At 35.6% G+C, this 21,797-nt stretch overlaps 1 protein-coding gene across 1 annotated transcript in view; it reads right to left on the bottom strand.

Moving 5' to 3' along the window:
- The window catches only part of DOK6 (docking protein 6), a 263,651-nt gene that overhangs the window by 157,108 nt on the left and 84,746 nt on the right, over positions 1 to 21,797 (bottom strand). Inside the window, exon 2 of the mRNA XM_072851317.1 lies at positions 6,978 to 7,085. Coding sequence (XP_072707418.1) covers positions 6,978 to 7,085 — 108 coding nt within the window. The remainder of the gene's footprint in view (positions 1 to 6,977; positions 7,086 to 21,797) is intronic.

Raw genomic sequence — 21,797 nt, 5'->3', positions numbered from 1 at the left:
ATTTAGATTCAGCCACTGATGCCACTGCTGAGGAATTCAAAGCGACTCATTGACATAACTTCTTTATTTACCCTGTGAATTGACACTCCTAATTAATACTCTGTGCCTTCAAGGTTTAGAAGGATGAGTAGAGTCCTACACAGGGAGAGACTCATAGGGTCATTTAAGCTTTTTAGGTTGTAGGAGCTCAAAATCCTGTCAGCGTGCTAAGCTTGTAGATTTCTTTACTACATTGCTAAGGAAAGATGATGTTATTGCCTTAATAAAATCTTTTCTTTGTTGAAAGAGATTTTGTTTTATTAGTTTGCATGCTGCCCTTTGATGTGCTCAGGCTCTATTAACAGCTTTATTACCAGCACAGTTCCAATTATTCCTGCAATCTGCTTTTTGGTGCATAGAATGCTTGCTTTGAACAATTACTTTGTTCAGATACTTCTATATTTTAAGAGGGATCTGATAATTACTGCAAATCTTATTGTTTGGTGTACAGAACTGAGTAATTTTACTAACAGTTATTCATTTAAATAGGGTTCATTTTAATGTCATCAGCCGAGTAATAGCTGCCCATGAAAGCAATGTCCTCTGTAACCTTCCCATACCAACCAGATGATTTTGCTAGAAGACATTACTTGAAAGTGCTGTAAACAAATATTTGAAGAGAATTACATTTCAAAATGGGGAAAAATAAGGATATAGTTTTCAGGAAAATTTAGTTATCTCTGCTTTGGAAGACTCAGCAAAATAAGGGTATAAAAACCACACAGAGTATATTTGGGCACCTCTTTCAACCTCAAAGAGCAAAGACTTACAAAAAATAACTGTTAAATTGATTCTTTGCAGATAAAAATTTGCAAAATATTATTCAAGAACTAACATAGTCACACAGGCACACACACATTCACTGGGCTCCTAAGAAAACACTACATTGAGATCACTATTTTGAAACTTTCTGAAAGAAGTTCTGGGCAACAAAATATGACCACACTTCTAAAGAACAAGGATAAGGAGAAAGCAGGGAAAGGACAAAATGGTCTAAATTTGGGATTGTTCTCAACGTAAAAATCCAATACGTGTGAATGTGACCAGATCTTCATAAGGTATTCATATTTAGCTTTCACCTAATATGAATTTTTGAGTGAATTTAACCAGATGAAAAAATAAAGACTTATTGAGGAAATTTAGATCAACTAACAAACAGGGGAAGCAGAATTGCCAACATAGCAAAACCAGACAGGTTTGAATTTGTGATTTTGAAAAACAACAAGCATAAACATTATACCAAAAAAAAAAAAAAAGAAAGGAGAAGAAGGGGAATTCTAATAATATTCAAATTTGGATGCAAATCAAGTGTTATATCTTATCACAAAAAGCAAAAGAATTCAAGCCTAACAATTACATTTTGACCAACTTCCATTTGGCCAACCAAATTACATGTTTGTCCAACTTCCTTTTGAGAATGCCTTTGCATCTGAGAAGCAATACAATATCATGAGTAATAATAGGAGCATCCCAGATTATAAAGGTCTATAAGGAGACTTGCATAACTTCTGATTTGTAGTGAACATGAGCCACAGAAGAGGCTGAAATACTCCACAATAAAGCAGGACTTTTGGACTAAACTAGAATAAACTGTAGGCTAGTTCAGATTTCTTTAGCAATAAGAATCTTTATTTAGGCAACCTAGCAGTGGCCAGAGAACACTGAGGAAAACAAAAAACAACCCAAAGGTAAATGAGTAAGTGGAAACAATCAGAGAGAAGTTCTTACAAGGATTATGATAATGCTACCATATGTTAATATTTTTATTTTTCATTTTACAGTTGTAATTACATTTGAGAATAGTATGGGCTAGCATGTAGACGACTGTGGCAAAACTTTGTGTTTTTCAAAGTTATCAGGAATTCACTTATCCCGAAATATTGTGAAGTGAATAACACCTCATGGTTTAAGGCCATCTCAGTTAGAGACTAGCAACTGTGCTGTAGAAGAATAAATATCTTACTGTTCCTGCATACTGAGTTTTTAAACACAAAAAAGAACCTGTCCACTCCTTCCTCTTACAAAAAAGGACTACGAATGCACCACAGAAACTCTGAGTGTGTGCTTGTGCACGCATGTGCACAGGAGATCTTATTGCCAAGAACTGTTCAAGAAACAGCTGTAGCTCATATAAGAACTTGCCATAAATCACTGGGATTACATTACATAAATCACAGTTTTCTGAAACTAGTATTTAGCATTCCACAAGTTTCTTCAGGATAATCAAGCAGTGAAAGAAAAAGTGTAAAGTAGCTCCCCTTGTGTGGCCCTGACCACAAATTTAATTTAGCAGATTACAGTTAGAAGGCTACTGCTATTCTTTTTCTTGATTATTATTTATTTTTGTGGACACATATTATATAACGTGCTTAAGACCATCTGTTCCAGATATATTTTTGACTATCAGAAGTCACTGCTAAAATGTTGTGCAATTTATTTTATTTTGCATTTGCAGATTTATACAAAGCACATCATAATTGAACATGATAACAGAAGAAACAGAAATAACAAAGAAATCTAAAAACCTTATCCTACTTTAATCTTGCTAACTTAAAACTCAAAACCTTAGAGATAGCTGTTGTTGACACAATCTTAATAGAAAATCTCTCATATTGGGGGGATTAAATCACTAAGTCTTGAACTCTATGCCAGACATCACCTATTTATTTATTTGAAGGGTAAGCATGCTAGCATTGACAGGTTCAAGCTTCTCTTGCTCCAAGACAACCGTATCTTGTCAGGGACAGACACAACTCACAACACCTTCACTTCCTGTGAAGGATATTTACCTTAATAGTGAAAGAGAAGCATGCATTAATGGAGATTTTACAAGGAATGGAAGAATCCACATCCGTTGGTTCCCATTTTGGACTTTATGGACTACCATTATTAATTCAGATATGTCAACCTTAAGTTCCCTTTGGGCTCTTGAGTGAATATGTTCTCCATACTTTGCTAGTGACCATTCTCTGTAGCTGGGGTTGAAGTATCTATGATCAAGTTTATGATACAGAGACATCTCTGCAGAATCCTCCCTTGCATACCCACACCAGAGCATGCTAGTTTCCTCTACAGTAAATCCCAATGGAACTGTGCTAATTTAGTCTCTTTCTTGCACATTTCCTTTATACTCTGATTATCATTTGGATGCACAGGGTCTTTGGCAAGCTTTTTTCTCCTGATACAGAATCTGTATTTATAACCAATTTAATTTTAACTCTTTTGGTTAGTTGGTCTTCAAGGTTTATGTTGCTCTTTCTCATTCTGCTTTAACAAGTAATTGGCCAATTGTGTAATGCTTTCTAGTTTATTTGGATACACTTCAGGTTTTGAAGTCTGATCTCTCATTTCTAGTAACCTTCATGTTGCTACTTAGCCATGTTGACTTCCTGTAATGCTCCTGCAAGCCCCTCCTAATGGGTAACAGGCACTGGTACTGTCTGATCAGTATGCCTCCGAAGCCTGAAAGAATTGAACTTTTTACATACCTATCTTCTTTTACAAAAATGAGAAAGCTTGTTATTTATTCCCTCTTTTAAGTTGGTAAAGCTGTGGTGTCTGGTTTTGGCCTTTTCTGATAGTGTAGGAACAGCTCCCAAGAACATATGCACCCCTGGGATGGGTGCAGAGCTATTGCCACTTTATGCCCTCTGTGGAGTAATGAGAGTAAACACAGCTGTTCTGCACAACCTCTGCAATGAATGTTCAAGGGAAAACAGTGCAGCTAAGCTATAACTTACCTGAGCAAGAGTGTAATGATCTAAATTTCAGTAATGAGAAGTTTTAATTTGATACCAGAAACTGGAATGAACAGATGAGGTCATGTTTTGACTAATTAATAAAATATTCACTGTTACTATCAGGAGGCACTTGTCTGTAAGGACTAATGCTGTTACTGTTATTTATAATAAGAAAATCACTAGAAAAAAACACCAAAGCAATGCACAACAGCATTAGAGAATTTACATGATAAAAAATAAACCCACATATTATCTGGATACTGGGGGGCGGAAGGGGAGTCCATTTTCTAAAGAGGCCAGCTTATTTGCACATTAATAAATATTTATTTAGGATATGTAAACCAGAAAAATCTCTATTTTTAATTCTCTTAGCTTTGCACTACCAGTCCTGCTTTTTCTTTTTGTTTAGCCCAGAGCCCCTTCTATAATTCACATTGCCCAGTACACAGGTTTATCACATAAGTATAGGAGATATATAGCCATCTAGATAACATGCTTTAAACAGGAATTTGATTTGAGCTACATTTCAAGCTCAAACATCCATGGAAAAGTGGAGATGCTTAAGATCTTGATGAGTTACTTATATTGCGGTACTGTTTGTGATCCTGGATACTGATTTGAATGCAGATAAATCAAAGATATTAATTTTTGTCATGTTTCCACTAGAGAGGTAAAATTTTATCCTGTAACTCTGCATGAGAAAGCTAGAAAACTGCACAGTTCAACATAGTAAGACTATGTACTACTCCTAGACCTTCTCCCAAGGTAACCTAGACCAATATGAAAGTCTGAAGGACATGAGTTCCTAGCGAATCCCAGTTTGTTCTGAGTCCCCCTTTGTACCACCCCCTTTATTCTACTAGTTAGAAAGAGATTGTACAGGAATAAGGATCTCAGGGTTGACATACATATTCTTACATGAATATTAGTGTGTGATCAGAGCCTTTCACCCTTTCAAGCATGTTGTCCTTTCATAAGGAGTCAGGCTTGCAACATATATTTTAATCTTCCTTAAAAAACACCAGGTCTTTCACTTCTTCAATATTTAATCAATTTTTTAATTGATTCTTAGAGTTCAGAGTTACCCTTCAACTTTGCACACCAGATGTCCTCCTTATATTTTGTGAGTGAATAAAGAAACAGAATTTCAAAACAGGGCTAACATTTTGCACTGGATAGCAATAAACATGCATTTTGAACTACTTCAAAATATAACAAAGTAATATGCAGCTCTAGAAAAGAAAGAAAGAGAATCAGGATATTTTGATCCAATATCAGCAGTCAAATAACTATATCTGCTCCCATAACAACTTTCACTGTTCCCTCAACAGTCACACTCGATGAATATTCACAACTCATGCACATCTACTTCACCGCTATTTCATTTATCGGAATGGAGGCAATTGAGGAGAATAATCATTATGAAATAATAAAATATCCTTTTAAAAAAAATCAAGCTTGAGAATAAGATTCAGGATCTCTATTTTCTGATAATATAACTTTAGAAATTATTTCATGACTTCATTTGAAAAATGGGTATCATCCAAGTGAATGGATACAATTCTTTTTTCTCCACAGCCAGAAACCCAGTATCCTTTTAAATAGGAAAGAGTATTCCTCCTCCCTGCCCCCAAGGAGTGGAATAAGAGTCAAAAAAGAGATGAAAAAGAACTATAACACCCTTTCCATTTGCTTATGTTACATTCAAAGGGCCATGCTTCCATCAATACTACAACATGCAGCTGCAACCGTATCTGTGTTACTTCTTTAGCTTCTCAAATGATTCTTACATTTCACATTATTTTCCTACAAAGACAACAGTTGACAAGAAACATATAAAGTGTTTCTGAATCCTTTTACACACAAAGTATGCTATAGGCAATAACATTCTCAAACAACAATTTAACCCCCCTCCTGAAAGCTCCCCCCAAAGCCTCACACTCTCATCCTTCTGCCCTGTTCCTAATCCATACAAAATTCATAGGTAAGAGATCTCCTCAGGATTTTGGCCATCACTACAGCTATCAGCCCAAATAATCCAATTAATCCTTTTAAAGACCCATCATTAAGTTGCATCTTGAAAGTAAACATTTTTTGAAATTTATGTTGAAGAGAACAATCACTTTTGCTCCATGTGCACCTCCTACACATGGGAGCAAACATTGTCATTGTGGTGCATCAGTGAAAGTGCCAATAGTCTAGTACACGGCAGTCCTAAACCTGGATACTAATATAAGATCAGAAGTTGGATTTTTGGCAATATGAAATTACTGGGGCTCTTTTCCTTAGAAAATATTCACAGCATAATTGCATGCTATTTATTATATATACATTTTTCATTTAAAGATACCAAGAGGTTACTGGAACTTAAAGGCTAATTTGTAGTTTTATGATAAAAAGCATTAGACCTGCCTTCAAGAGATCTAGACTTACACCCACACTCTTTCACTGCTTGCTGTGTGACCTTGGCTAAGACATCTTTGTGTTTCAACTTGCCAGTTTTAACATAATATCTAACGTTGATATGACATAAAGCTAAAGGTGACTGGATAGAAGACAATAGTACAAGCACAGAGCCCTGCCCTATTTTAGGATTAGCTAACTTGAAGTCTACTGTATGTTATGGGGAGCTGATAACAGTAACTTACAAGACAGAAAGAAAAACCTGTGCTTGAATATCTTGTTTTCCATCACAGAAGTGATAGTGACAGAGAAAGCAGGGAGAACCTCATTCAGTGAATCCTGAATTTTCACCCTTAAAAATCCTTGCTGTTGACAGAGCTTGTAAATCTTGAAGATTTCTGGGAAAAACATTACATATTCAACCAGTATCGCCGTTACAACCGAGACATTTAGCATTTTCAGAATCTGTTCAATACTTAGTTAATAACTAAGGTTAAACATTTGACTAGCAGCCAATTTTACACATTTCCAAAATCTAATGTTTAAAGAAAAAACCCATCAATCTGTCACTTCACACACACTGGGGTTTTTGTGCTCATCTGGAAAAAACAGTGTGATATCTCACCTGCATCACTGAGATTTGCAGACGTTTTACTGTGCTTTTAGTGTCAGGATTAGGTTTTCAACCCAATTCTCACTGTATTGTTTGCAAACTAGACATATCAACAACACACACTTCCCAAGGAAGAGTGGTAAACAGGCAATGCTTCAGTTCACAAGAAAGGCATGACTTACCTTGTGAAAGTTCCTGAAATATGCTGCCTTCTCATCTGGAAATTTTTCTAGCCTCCTGGGTCCTTTACTGGAAGCCTTCTTGAAAACCAACCAACAACGCCTGAAAATCTGCAAACAAAACCAATGGATTATATCAGCTTTTCTTTAAAGGTGGACAGTATCACAAATGCATTCAGCTACATAACTGACATAGGAAGAAATTTTTAAATGACAATATTTTATTTTAAAAGTCTGGAAAATTCTGGGAACATCAATTATTTCTACACAAGTAATCCCAATCCTCAATTTATAGATATTGATTTTCTGTATTTCGTAGACTTTTTTGCTTCAATTTCTTTCATGCATGCCAAATCTGACAATTCCTGAGATACAAGTAAATCCATGAACTTTGAATACGAAAATAAGGCTATCATCAGAGAAAGTACTTTCAGCAATTCCATGCATTTCTAGCTTTCACATTTATACTCTATTTCTATGAGAGTATCAATACCATTGAGAAATATTTATTGCAGCTTTTAACACAATATAGTAATCAGCAGAGCTTGTATGCACAGAAAATAAAGTTGAAATAAGTACCAATGTGACCATTGCTGGACAACAACATCTAGTTCTCTCACTTAGTTCAATAACAAACTTTGTAAGGAAAAACTGTGCAGATTATTAAAGTTTGGGAACATGTAGTGAAAAAGAAAATCCTTCAGAAAGCACAAAACAAAATGATATTATCCTCTCATTTTAATGAGAACCACACTAGATTTTGCTTAAAATGCATTTTTAAGCAACGAGGGTACTTTATTAGACTATTTACCAAGTGTTCTGGTGGTATTACCATAACCAGACTGGTAAATGGTTATGGTTAAAATCAGGACTGAATTATCAAATAAGAATACATTTGCAGTTCAAAGAGAAGATGATTAAGGATAATCTTCTAGACTATATTATGCAAGTAAGGGATTAGATATTAATCTAGTTTTATAATCTACAAAAATAATTTACTTCATTCTCCTCTTCAGTACTTGCACAGCTCTATAAACAATACCATATGGAATTTTATGCTATTATTTCAAGGATACATTCAAAAAATCCCCAATACTAGTTAATGGTTCCACTGGCCATATGTGGAGAAGAGCCTTATTTCTTCAGAAATTCTACAAAATTTAATGACACACAACACAAGAAGTACAGTGCTATTTAATTTGGATCAGATCAAACACATCTCCCATTAAAAAAAAAATGAAAATCAAGGAAATATGACCAGGGACAGCTAAAATTAGTAGTTTTCCTCTCAGTGTGATGCTGTCTAAACTGAGTACAAGCAGTAAATATAGTGTCATTAAAATAATTAAGCTTAATTAGCCCCATTCTGATATAATAATACTGACACTATCCTGTTGTCATTATCTCAGATGAATGTTATCAGTCAAAATAAATGTTTTCTTTTAAAAACCTACCATTGGACTACAGTATCAATATGTTTAATTATGATGACTTTTGGAAGAAAACAGCATTTAATGAAATCCTCTGCAAGTATACTTCTTACAAAGCATGCAAGTTTTAGGTTTTTTTCTACTAGGGTAGTAAAGTGGCAACTATACAACTGTACTTCCTACCTCAGAAATTACCTAACCTGGAGGAAAGCAAAGACAATATCATATTTCCTGAAAAAAATGACATTACACTGTGGGACATCATAAACCATCTTTATTAGATAGTACTTTCTTCAAATCTTGGCAGTGTTGTAACTTATTGTACCAAAGTTATAGCAGTGCTCCCACAGTTATCTCTTGATTACCCCATATTAACTGTTCACAATGTTGTAGTGTGAAAAGCTCGACTTTTGCAGGTAACACACAGGTAGAGGATATTAACGCTATTTCAAGCTTATTAAAAGCAATAGCACCAACTGTCCAAAGGGGACATACTTATTCATTTAATAAAAGTGTCACTCTTTCTCTGAAGAAAGTATTTTCCTAAGAAGTTCTTTATCAAGGTAAAAACCATTGCCTTCATTTCAAATCTTTTATTGATTTCCTTATTTCCATTATCTGACCTTAACAGTTTACAGTCCTCACAGACTTCTCTTTAGAAAAACAGATCAACCTACAGCCCCCATCATCAGTGGCAGTGGGTTTTAGCACAGCCACGGAATCCACATTTTACTGATGACCTGAATTTTGGACAGCTGGTGATAAGGTAACAGAAGTGTTGTATCAATTGACAGAGTAAGTTTTTTCAGGTTTTTTGTTTGTTTGTTTTTTTAATATGGCACAGTCATTTTTTGTCATAATGCAAAGTATCAATTAGATCCAGTACATCAGAAGTATCCCTGATAAACGGAAAACTAGACATGCAAAGTCAAGGAGTCAGATTTCTCCCTGCAAGGATGAGAACATTTTCCAGATAAAAGGTCATCTAATGCATACTCCAAAGCAATTCCTTCAGTGACAAATGAGTAGGGTCTCCTGAATGATAACTTCAGTCTTTTTTTCACTGGATATCAATCTGGGACAGCGTGGAAGCGGGTTTGAGGGTTTGCAGCTAAACTGACAAAGTTGAAGAGGGAGGCTTTGACCCCTTTATTAGTTGGGGCTTCAAAGTATCCATTGAAGAGGGCTAGATGCTAGTTATCTTTAAAGATGGTCCTCTTTAGGCCTTTTCCTGAAGTTCTGCATTGGGGTGAATTCAAAGGCTTCAGCATTTAGACTGCGGGAATAAACAGCCCTTGCTTTTAAAGGAGAACACTGAACAGCAAGAGGAGGAAACCATATGTTTTACCTTTAGACTGTTACTTCTTCAATTTTTTGACATCTGCTTTTTCCAGACCTTTAGGGAGAGGAGAGATCTGAGGAATGCAATGGCTCAGTAAGGACTCCTGATTTGGTATGTACATACACCAAGGTACATCCTTGCATTTGGATTTTATTTTTTTAACCTACAATCACTTTTAAAGCTGGTATAAACATATACAGTTCCACTGCATTTCAGCAGCATTTTATCTGATTACACCAACAGACAGTTTGTATCTCAGTGTTTGAAAAAGCATTAGCATATGAATTTACCTATAAATATGAATAAATAGGTGCAGATGTGAGCACACAGCAAACAAACATTTGCCTTTCATAAGGCACCTCATTGTTATACAGCAGCCTACTCAATTATTCACGAACTGTGAGGTATGCTTTTATCCCTGGCCTAGTTTAGGATGCCATTGGCTGTAATCAAAACTTCTGGAAGACTTCTAAAGTCCTCAGATAATTGGGGCAGCCATTGTGAAAGAAATCAGCATCAGACCTTTAACAACAGAGAGAATGAGAACCAGTTGCAGTGTTGCCTCCAAAATATTTAGTATTTCCTGTGAGATTTAAGTGTCTGTTTCTCACACGTGCATAGTTGAAGAAATGTCAAATATTTGATCATTCAGTCAGTTTTACAGCATTCTTGGATGAGCACTCACTGCTCAGGGAATATGATTTAAAAATTTTGTATCGAGGGCAAACAACACAAAGCCTAACCCTATGCCATTGCTTTTTTCTGGAGAAATTCAGAAAGATAACATTAAGTACATGCTATGTTTAGGTTTCCTTTTATTAAAGTATCAATTAGAAGGACCAAAACTTGTTCAGTACAAACCTGAGAAGGATTCTATTGAAATTACCTGCAGAGTCCATGGCATAGCAGAACCTCTTTAAACAACACTCTTCCTCTCTCAGTTTTACAAGATGGGCAAAACAGAAAAAAAATATTCCTCTAGATGCCACTACCTGTGCAACTATATATCAGTAAGCGATGGCAGTAACTCAGCACACTTGTGATCTGGTGAGAACTGATTCAGCTGCCCCTTGCAATATCATGAGAGAATGATTTTCATTACAATGTATAAGCTTGCAGGGGAGAGCAGCCTCTGTTCCTAAGGATGGACTCTGAGTAGCCTCATCTTGTTAGTGAGAGAAGAGGATTCCAGACCTGGAACAGTATAACCTTATCATCCCCAAATTATTTCTGAAATCTTTCCAGTCAGAAATTTGACTTCCAGTGCTGCTCCATTTCATTAATCTTTAGAGATCCCTTTTTTATATTTTACTTGAAACTACAATAGAACAATTCATGATGAAAATCTCTGCATAATCTTCTTTTCTTAATTTTTCTACTGCTTAATTCACCTCTCAGCTCACCTTTCCAGCATGTTCATATTTTTTAATATTCTTGACTAATATATGCAAAAGTTTGGCCTTTGAATGGATCATTATTCTTCATGCTCATATCATACAGTTCTGTTTTATTGTTGCCATGGTTGTTCATAATAAACCCATTAAAAGACATATTACAGGAAATCCATTGGCTAAATTAGTTTTTTAGAAAGAAGAAAAACTTTTTCCTTTTCCTAAAGTAATTTAAAATAATTGGTTTACAGTGGGAATCTTACATATGATTTTCCATTTTCCAGAGATTTCTAAAGCCTTTTCCTAGTCATTTACAATAGAGTCTTTTGAGATTAACATTTCTTTTTATCTACAGCTGTAGCTAATAAAGCTTTGCCAGTCATCACTAATATTTAGAAAAGGGATTTTTATTGACAAGTCTCTACACATTATTCCAGAAATTCCACCTCACACTCAAAGAAAACAGAAACAAAAAACCCCTCACCCATCTTTTCCTTTCTTTTTTAATAATGCCAAAAAAGAAAGTTACAACACTATAAGCTTTTTTTTTCAAACCACTTAAGATGCTCTGAAATCTCGCTGCCTCTATCCAAAAGACAGCACAAATGGCAATCACTTTCTTGAGTATATTGGAAAACCATCTAATTTTCTGCCACTAGCTGTAGAAACATTTGTCTCTTGAGAGAAGCAGCAGTGAGTCACCTCCTAGTTACTAACAGAAACCATCACTGACCAGGACGGGCACCGAAGCATCGCTCATGGGGCTTTTTGCTAGCATAACCCATCAAATGGTTCTCCCAGGAAGACATCTAGATAATAATATTCAGTCCTGCATTTACATCTCATTATCTGCAGGAAAGGCTAGTTGATTTCTCTTCCCTGACTTTCTATGTGCAGTGCTCTCCTGTTAGACAAGACAAGACATCTGCAGTGTATGCATTAAAAACACTAAAACATGAAAATGTTCAAATTTACTTCACTAGTTATCTCCATTAAAAATGGATATTGGTTTTTATGGGGTATGTGAGAGAAATGCAGTATGTTGTGAGCTAAAAAAAATATTGATTCACAAATTAAAAAACATAGCATTCATAGTAAGACAAATAAAAACAGTTGTCACAGTAAAGTCATATTTAAGCATTGTTTTGACACCCACCACTTTTTGATTTTTCTGTGCATATTTTAGCAAAGGCAGAAGAGATGACGGGTGACACCTTACCGCTTCAGTGGAACTACACTTGTCATGCAGTCAAGTAAAATTTAAGATAAATTGAAATGCAGTTATTATCTGTAAAAAGGCCCAAGAGGAAAATGGGAAGACAAAACCATTCATGCCTCAGCTAAAGAGTAAGTTACAGGATATAAGCCATTGCTGAGTAAAGTCAATAGAAAAAAAAAAGAAAAACCAAACCAAAACACCTCATTGTTGCAATCCACCTACTCAAGTTACCAACACTTTGCATTGAAAAGACAAAAGCAAGTACCGTTGTAACAAGGCATGCCATCCCTCCTGCACCTAGGTTTCTGGGGATCTTTGAAATTAAGGTGCCCTAGAAACAGTGCTTTTTCCTGTCTTGAACAGCACTGATTTTGCTGTCTGCTTTTTTGAAATACAGTTACAACTGCAATAAGTGGGTGCATTTTGGGTGGCTAATTTGGATCCGTATGAAGAAGCAAGAGAGGCAGAACGCTACCGCACAGTACTGAGCTCCTGAAGTAGCGCAGAGGGTGCAAAGTAGCCGGGAATCGAGGCCAGCTCCTGCTCCTTTGCCACACCACTGGGAACTCATATATTTCCCAGCAGCAGAGCAGAGATCCTCCACAGTCATCTGACACCCACTCCCCCAAAGAGGAGAGGCAAAAATAACCCCTAGCCCTGCTCAGAAGCATGAGGCTAGTTACTTCTTTCAGCAGCTCTGGGATGTGGGCCCAAGACTTTACCACAAGATACAAAAAGCCTTGGAAGGTTTTTCCCTTTTTTTATCGATTCTAACTCTCCACCCGCTCTTGCCTATTTCAACATATTTTTTTCAAACGTTACCAAAGTATCTACCACAAAGCAATTGCAATAAAAGCAAAGCTGTTTCAACCGTAAAGCCAGGATTAAAAAAACCACAAATATATCCCAAAAAGATCACTAGTAATGCCTTTAATAAAAAATGCTGTCTGAAGGTGTGTTATGAAGGCTATCCAACATGGGAACATTCCTCATATATGATAACCTTGCACGTACCCTTGAGCTTCATTTTATCGTCCTAATTAGGAAGCAAGGTTAAACCTCTAGTTTATAAACCTTGTAGTATGACTTTCTACAGCATTATAGAAGACAATTAGGTCTTAGATCATTTTAGTGTCATAGTTCAAAATCTAAACTTTCTGATAGCATTTTTTTATTATTATTATTTTCCAGATTGAAAATCTGCTGGCATTTAAAGTTAAGAATAGAAGAAATATAGAAACATCTGCTACAAACTGTTTCATCTCAGATTAGATCAATCCTTGTGGGCTTGATTGCAGTCAGTGAGAATTAGGATGGTTAGAGAGAGATGATTAGGGACAATTCACCCAGTCAGAGTATATATACGTCATCTTTCTCCTGACATAACATACCATTATAGATTCATATAGAAGTTTATAATATACTATAATTTATGGTGTTATAGTCACAGGCTATACATGTAATCCATAAAAAGATTTATTTTATTATTAGAGAGTTCTGTGAAATCAAAGCACATCATAGTAATTTTCCAACTATTCCTATACTAACTAAAGTACTGTGTGTATAAACATTTTAGCTATGGAATCTGAAGTCTTTTTTTTCTGTGTTTATAAAAGAGCGAGGGATACGTATCTGGAAAGATTTGCATGTTGTATTCCTGTGAAAAGTGTTATACAATTTTATCAATGCTTAAGCACCCACAACTTGAAAACTCACCACAGTTACTTTGCTTTGAACTGCCAGCAGGGCAATTCAAGGACAGAAGGACAGCCTATACAAATAATGCACTCAGTCTTCATAGCAGTCTGCAGATCGGCAAAATTTATCACTTATATCTGAATTGATGTTATGGTTATTTAAAAAAATCGGTTCCAATAGCCATTTTTTGGCTTTCTGCATTTCTGACTCAGTTTTGGCAAGACTAACTTCAGTGATTCTTTTGGAGGAAAACTACTGCTTGTTTCATGACTGGCCTCAGAGTAGATGACAAAAAAACCTCAAAACAAATCACAACAAAAATTTGGTTACAACAGTTTTAGCAGTCATCTAGCAGTAAAATCCCAGAACTTGCAATATTTTTATAGAAATTATCATGCCCAAGAAATCTCAAGCATTTCACTGAGCTTAAGCTGAATGTGTAGCAGCTACTTATGAACAATTAAGTAGACAGAATTTGTACCCAAGTTCATATCTCCTCCCACAGGTACTTTTCTACATGTAATCAGAAAAAAATATCAACAGAGAAAGTTATGGTTTCATTATATTTCAATATTAAATTTGAGTAACTTCTCAAACTGAACTGGTGTAACTAGCTTACTTCACTCATCTGAAGTTTTTTTGGTGGAAATACCAATTTTTTCCCCACTTTTTATAACGTTTTACTTTAATTAGTTACAAATAAACATAGTCCACTTCAATATGACAAACCACAAATAACGGCTTGATATTCTGCAATGGAAAGCAATATTTACAGAAGAAAACTTATAACTCCTTTCATTAGTTTTTAATCATATAGCTATATATTGAAATAATGGAAATACCACTGCAGTAAAGCTTCTTAATTTTTGACTCTTCCATAGATGAGTTTATTAAGCTGCAATGCAATATCTTTTACACATATTTAGTACACAGTCATCACTTTGTTCTTGAAAAAGTTAAAGGCCTTTAGCATACCTACAAGGGAACTTAATGCTGAGAAACAGACAAGTTAGAATTATTGAGAAGGATTCCTTATTTAAGTCTTTATAAAACAAAGTTCAGACCTTTACACACAATCTGAAATAACATACTTACATTGAAAGATGGTATCTATCTGCTCAGATCCCTAGTATTTTATGTTTAGGAAGGCAGGGATTTGTAGAAATAAGTGTTACAAAATCAAAAACATGCAACAGAATACCTTAAAATGAAGCAGAGCTTCCAAACAGAACAGTAATCGCAAACATCTGTTCTATACTACTGAGGGACAAAAACTCAGATCATTTTTACAGCTCCAATTAGAGGGTTACAAAGCTCAAATTCAGCTTCAGAATCCAAAACGATTCTTTAGGTTTACATCAGCTAGTATTTTACCACATCTATCCATACTTTTCTCTACATTATCACACAGAAACCTCTTAGCAGAGGTATCACAGTCCTCGAGATGCTGTTGTTTTGACTGATAAAATAAGTGGAAACAGTGTGCTTTGCATAGGATTTAATATAGCTGAGCACAGCACTAAGTCTAAAGAACTTTCCATAAAGAACAAAAATGTGAGCTGAATATTAGTGCCACTGTATATTTATGTAGGTGTGTAATTTCTAACAGCAATTGATCCTCAATGTAGAATAGGAAAGTTAGGGTCTTTTATTCTTGGATGCATTTTGTCATTTCAGCATATATCTAGAAAATCTTGCAAATCCAGCCACACTGATATATATGGGTGAAAGCTAACTGTAATCTATAGCTAACTATAATCTATAGGTGCCACTATTCAATGCCTGGTCACAGTCCCAAGCACGCACGCATGTGTGAAGTGTATGTAACATGTTTAAATACAGTGAGACTAAACAACATATAAATGCCAGTGTAGAAGAAAAGCCCTTCAAACATCCTCTGATACATTGTACTACCGAACAGAGTACAGATTCTAAAAATGGCATTTATCCATGACATATCATTCAATAAACCTCTGAAGTAACAGGCTGTGTGAATCAATCATGTTGGTTTCCTACAAATGAAATGTATCCTTTTTTATGAACTTACATATTCTGCTTTGACTCTCCTTTAAGTATTCTGACATGTCTGCTAGATTTTATGGAGAAATTAACTTTATATAGAAAACAAGGTGTTCTGCAAAATGAACCCTGCAGTAGGATTAGAGCAGGACCCTACAAATAGTAATGATCAAGAGGTTGTCTAATATCAGTGCTGTTTTTTTGACACTTGATCACCTGCATTACTGTAACCTATAGGTTAAATCTCCTCCTGCCAAAGAATCATCATTTTAACAGAGGTTAGTGTGCCCCAAAGACCTTCATTACATCTTACTTTTAACCTAATTGAAGGGGAGGAAGATGAATTAACAGCTCATGGTAAGCAGAAATAGTTAAAAGCTCAGAGTTAGCAAGAATCCTCTGCAGCAGGAATAAAAGGGATACTAAAATTGAGTACTGCAGTGAATTTTTTTTTTTGCAATTCTCATAGACAGAACTACTTGGAATTTTTAAAGTGAAAAAACAAAACCAAAACAAAAATCAAATGAAACACCCAAAAAAACAACCGTCATTTTCTCTGGGTCTTAAGAGTTTGAGAGAAAGATGTATGCAGACAAAAAGATACATATTTCAAATACTTCATTTGTATTAGTGATTTGCTTTCTGCCACTCTTGTGCTACTTATTTTACAATATCTCCTGAAAATCTCTGCTTAAAGATATTACCAATCTGCTATTACAATGCATCAATATTGCACTGCATAAATAAGTAACCCAAAGCAAGAAATGGATGAGAAAACAAACGCTTTTACACACAACTAAGATGATTTGGAAGAAAAAGTTATAGCCCTTAGCTCTTGTAACTACCAACACCAGTTTTGTTCAGCTTTTGTTTTAACAGCAAATTTTTAACAGATAAAGACAGCTTTTACTCAAAGAAAACAAGCATGAAAGAGCTTCCCTAAGAACTCAAATGCAGCTGGTGTGTTACATTCCTAGCCAGGATGTTCTGTGGGGAAATGTGCTACTACAGGGGCTTAGAACTCATGTTGTTACAACCCCAGGGAAATAATGCAGCAGCAAAGCAGATGGTCTCCAAACCCAGACTTCCTAAGTCCAAAAGACTACTCTGAATTCCCTGCTCTGTACCTGTGACAGGTCTCAGAAAAGTCTGCCCTGGAAGTGTTTTAGAGATTCACCCAAAATTTATTCAGGTAAATCCACAGAAGCCATGCCAGTGCTTTAGTATGCTTTGGCTCAGACACAAACTGGTAACACTCAAGGCATCATAGATCAAACACAAATTTATTTTTTAAGGGAAAGATGGTCATCCCATCAAGTTAATAATATTATCTCAGAGGAAAAAAAAACAAAACCAACTCCCCTCCCATCATTTCCACTTATTATCACCAGCTTTCCAGAGCTTGTAGGAGATAAGACTGTCCTTTTACAACCATTTCCCATGAGCAGAAGAAAATTATTAATCTGCCTAACTGATGCTATTTATTTTTATATTCTCATCACCTGCATATAAATAGAAAAAATCTTGATTTTCTATGCTCTGGGGACCACCTGATCGCAGGCGTGGGTAGAAGAAGAGAAAAAAAAAAAATTGTAACATTTCTGGTCAAATCAAACAGACAACCTGTGGTACCCTATCCAGAGTACAAACATCTAGCATATTGGTTCAATATTAGCTAATATAAGTCCCTTTTCTCACTTGCAGTATTAAAAGTGCAGATAGGTCAACAGCAGAAAATTGTGTCGCTCACTTCCCGCAACTGCTGAGATGGTCTCAGCTATAAGATCTGAAGTTGTAATACATAGTCTAACATAAAAACGAAAGGGGGGGAGAGGAGGGAAAATGTGTGAACATTAGTATTAACTCTACAAGAAGCAAGATTTGGCTTTGCAGTATTAACTGGTTAATCCTCATATTTTAGTTGTGAAGGCTGAGTGAGAGTTTAAGTGTAAGACTTAAAAAGTAGGAGACTTGTTACAGATATAGCTTTATTATACAGTGATAGCAATGAGTAAACTCACAAAACCACAGCAAGTCAGCTTTCTTCTTAAGCAATATTTCCATGCAAAAAGTCGGTAGAAAACTATAGTTACAAAATAAGATACGCAGATTTTATGGAAAATACCCAGTAAGTTTAATAGAATGATTACTGTATCTTTATTAATAGCTACTCTGAATAAGAACATAATATGAATCATGAACTAAAAAAATTTTGCCAAATTCTGTATGATAAATACAGAGACTGTCAGAGAATGGACTAATGACTTTATTGTAATTTTTTCTATTAGAACAGTGAAATAAGCAAAGTATTATGAGCAATTCTAACCTTCTTCATGGTAAGAATTTATGTATATGGTGCCAGTTGACTGGCTCACCACAGGTACTATCTTACATATCAAGAGTCCACAGAAAGTGTGTCTTCTTGACCCATTTGTTTTGTAATGAAGTCATGGGGAAAATTCCCAAATGATTTTCAATACTTTAGAATTAAAGTTTCTGATTTAGGGGTGGGGAGGAGATACAGGAAGGAAAAAAGGTTTCAGTGTAGAATTACATAAATGAACACTCATAATCCCAGGCATCTCCACTGAATGATTCAGAGTTTAAGCGGTGTTTGTATTTACATTATCTGTACATATTAGACAATGCATACTGACAGCAGTAGGTAACCTTCAGTCTCTGCATGTTAATCAATATATTTTCTGGTCATTCACCGATAGATGCATTGATGTATTTACATCATAAATAAGACTCTAAATTCGCAGTTACATTTCCAGTATCTCAGAAATCAATCTAAGCAACCCTTTTTATGTGGCCATTAAAATCTTGCCAGTGTACAGACAGATCTAAGGCCAGCACTGCAGAGCAACAATTGCTACACATACTCCCTTTTTGTTTTAAAGCCTGCACTTAAAATGACCCAGCTTGCATATCAACAGAAATCGTTAGGTAAGAGTTGGACACAGATGAATGAGAGGAAATGTGCAAGTCACTGAGCCCTGCCTCCTTCAGTTGTAGAAAGCCATGCAATAGGTTCCTGCTACTTTTTGATCTCCTTCTCCACCCGTCACACTATTTATATCCAAGGAGATATTTGAAGTCTGGCAGTTTTTCTTGTTGTCCTCATGGTACTGCCTTGCTTGGATAGAAATAATTTCCTTCCTGGGAAGTAGCAGGGAAAAAAAATACCGGACATTCCACATTCACAATTCTTTTTTCATAGGTGCTCAGTGGCTAATACATGAACATCATGTTTTGGAGAGCTAGCTTTTATTGTGATTTAATTTATAAGCCTTGTTCCAGTAGAAATTTTAATTCTTGCAGTTAACATCTGCATGAATGGATTTTTGCCTTTGACTCCAAATCCCTTGTTTTAGTACATTCTTCTATTGGCTTTTGTATTTTTAACATATGTTATAATGAATCTATCAGCAGGAAGATCCGCTCAAGTGCAGACATGGTAGTTTGATGCAGCATTCACCAGTGAATTCACTGCATCAGGTCACAACAAGACAGCCACTCTGACAGTAGCTGAGGATGCTGTACCATCTTACCTTTTGATGGCAGAACCTTTTGTTCTACTTCTCTTTAGAAGGATCCAACTCTATTCTTTTAAGACAGCACATGGTGTGTAATTTCTCCTTTGGCTCCTCTACCTTTCAAATTAACAAGTCCCTGCTTCCTATTGTTTTCCCTCAGGTCTTCTTAAGTGTGCGCTGCTGGACTTTAAAGATCCTTCAATAATCACCTTAAATGAGTTCAGTCTTGGTTTATGATGGATTTAAGCTCTAAGACTTTATAAATGAATAAAATATTACATAAATGGAGCTGACTCATAATGGAACATCAGCCATATTTACAGGCAAAATTTTTGACTTTCACAGAATTCTATTTTTCTCTACTGTTACCTCCATTATTGCTGCTAATTCTATGGTTGCATACGACAGGAATTCCTTTCTACTATGAACAGCCTCCATTCTTTCATTATAAGCATCATAGCAATTGATGAATATTATTAGCAGTAGTAATTGTCTCACAGGATATGTTCCAGGAGATATACTGTGCAATGCCATAGAGGAGTCTGTTTATTTCCATCCTACATACATAGCTGAAGTCTCCTATTCTTAAACATTAGCAGACTTTATTCTACAACATTACTTGTTGTGGTGTGAAGTGTTTTAAAGTATTTTGCAGATCTTTTTGATGCTCCTATCCTTGTTTCTGAAGTCTGCACAAACATCATTAAAAAGCAGTTTTTAATTGTACAGGCATTGAAGACAGGAGGTTTTAGGGGTGTTCATTTTTTCTAAACATAGTATTTTAAGAAAGTAATAGCATAGTTGTTCACTGCATGGTTTCCATGTTTTATTTATATTAAACTTTTCAGGTCATCTTTTGTAGATGCGGGGCTTGCTATTTACTTATCTGCATCTCAAAAGGGAGTGAGAGCAGTATTCCCACTGACCACAGGCAGAAACAGGACTAGAAGAGATCAATGCTCTGTTTCACAAAAATGAGTAAAGTTTGGCTTCAAAATACTGTCATTAAGATGTGTGGTCAAAATTACTCTGAACAGGTCTACATGAATATTTTCCCAGTTTCTTTTCAGAATTTTCTTTCTTGCTCATTGCTAACAAAAAGTCACATTCAAAACACAGTAAAAATTTAGGAAAAGAATGCTTTTACAAGATACACCTACACAGATCAATACTAGAGCTGATCTTTTGGACAAACTCTTTCTAGAAGCACAGTAGTATTGATCATTTTTTATCCTACGTCTTCCTTGCAAGAACCATTAGAATCGTCCTGACAGAATTTGCACAAAGTAACCCACATATATTCAGTATAGCCTCAAAATGAAGGCACAGTACATGTCAAAATTTAACTAATTTATAGGCACTCCAACTGGAAAATTCATTAGCACAGAGGATTGAAACAAAGTATATGTTATTAATAAAAATAAGCACTTGCAAGCTTTGCTGACTGACATTCTTCATTTTTAAGGCAGCACTCTTTCCAATGTTGCCACTGGTGATTAAAATTTCTTAGAACTGTCAGAGAGATGGCGTGCATCTTATAAGACAGTGCTTACATTAAGAAATCTATTTTAGTACCCCTTTCATTACTGCTGCAGAGGATTCCTGCAAACTGTGAACAGCAAAAGTGGCTGAGATTATTTTAAAATAACATACTAGTAGTCAACAGTCCCTCTCATGGGTGTTGAACTAGCTGACCTCCATGATCCTATGAATACATGAACTAATGACTAATTGCAAACTTAAATGCTTACATTTTCTTTTAGAGCCAAGTTTAGATATATTTTTCTCTGCAAAGAATTTCTGAGGAAAAACAAACTGGAGACTCTTTCTCTAAACATACAGCCTTTTTATTCTTCTCAGTTTTGCTCTTTATTCTCTTTAAAATTGGACTTCAATGAGGCAGAGCAAAATTAGTCCATCGAGCCTAAAAGAGGTTTTGCCACTTGTAGACCCTGGAAACAGGGTTCCCAAGCACAGGCAAATGGTTGAAAGGTATCAAAGCGGTCTTCTATCAAGGTCTACTTCTGAAACTGTAGAAAGCATTAATACATTGTATTTTCCCAAGCCAACCTTAGTCTTCTCTTTCCATTCCCCCTCCTCCATTCTTTTATTGCTACCTTCTTCTCAGCAACAAAACTTTCATCACTTTTTGGGAGAAGTAACTTAGGATGGCAGCTCTTTCCCC

This window comes from Ciconia boyciana, chromosome 2 (assembly GCF_034638445.1).
Source record: "Ciconia boyciana chromosome 2, ASM3463844v1, whole genome shotgun sequence".
Lineage (NCBI taxonomy): Eukaryota > Metazoa > Chordata > Aves > Ciconiiformes > Ciconiidae > Ciconia > Ciconia boyciana.
Note: the sequence above shows the minus strand (reverse complement) of the source record. Positions and strands in the feature narration are given on the sequence as shown.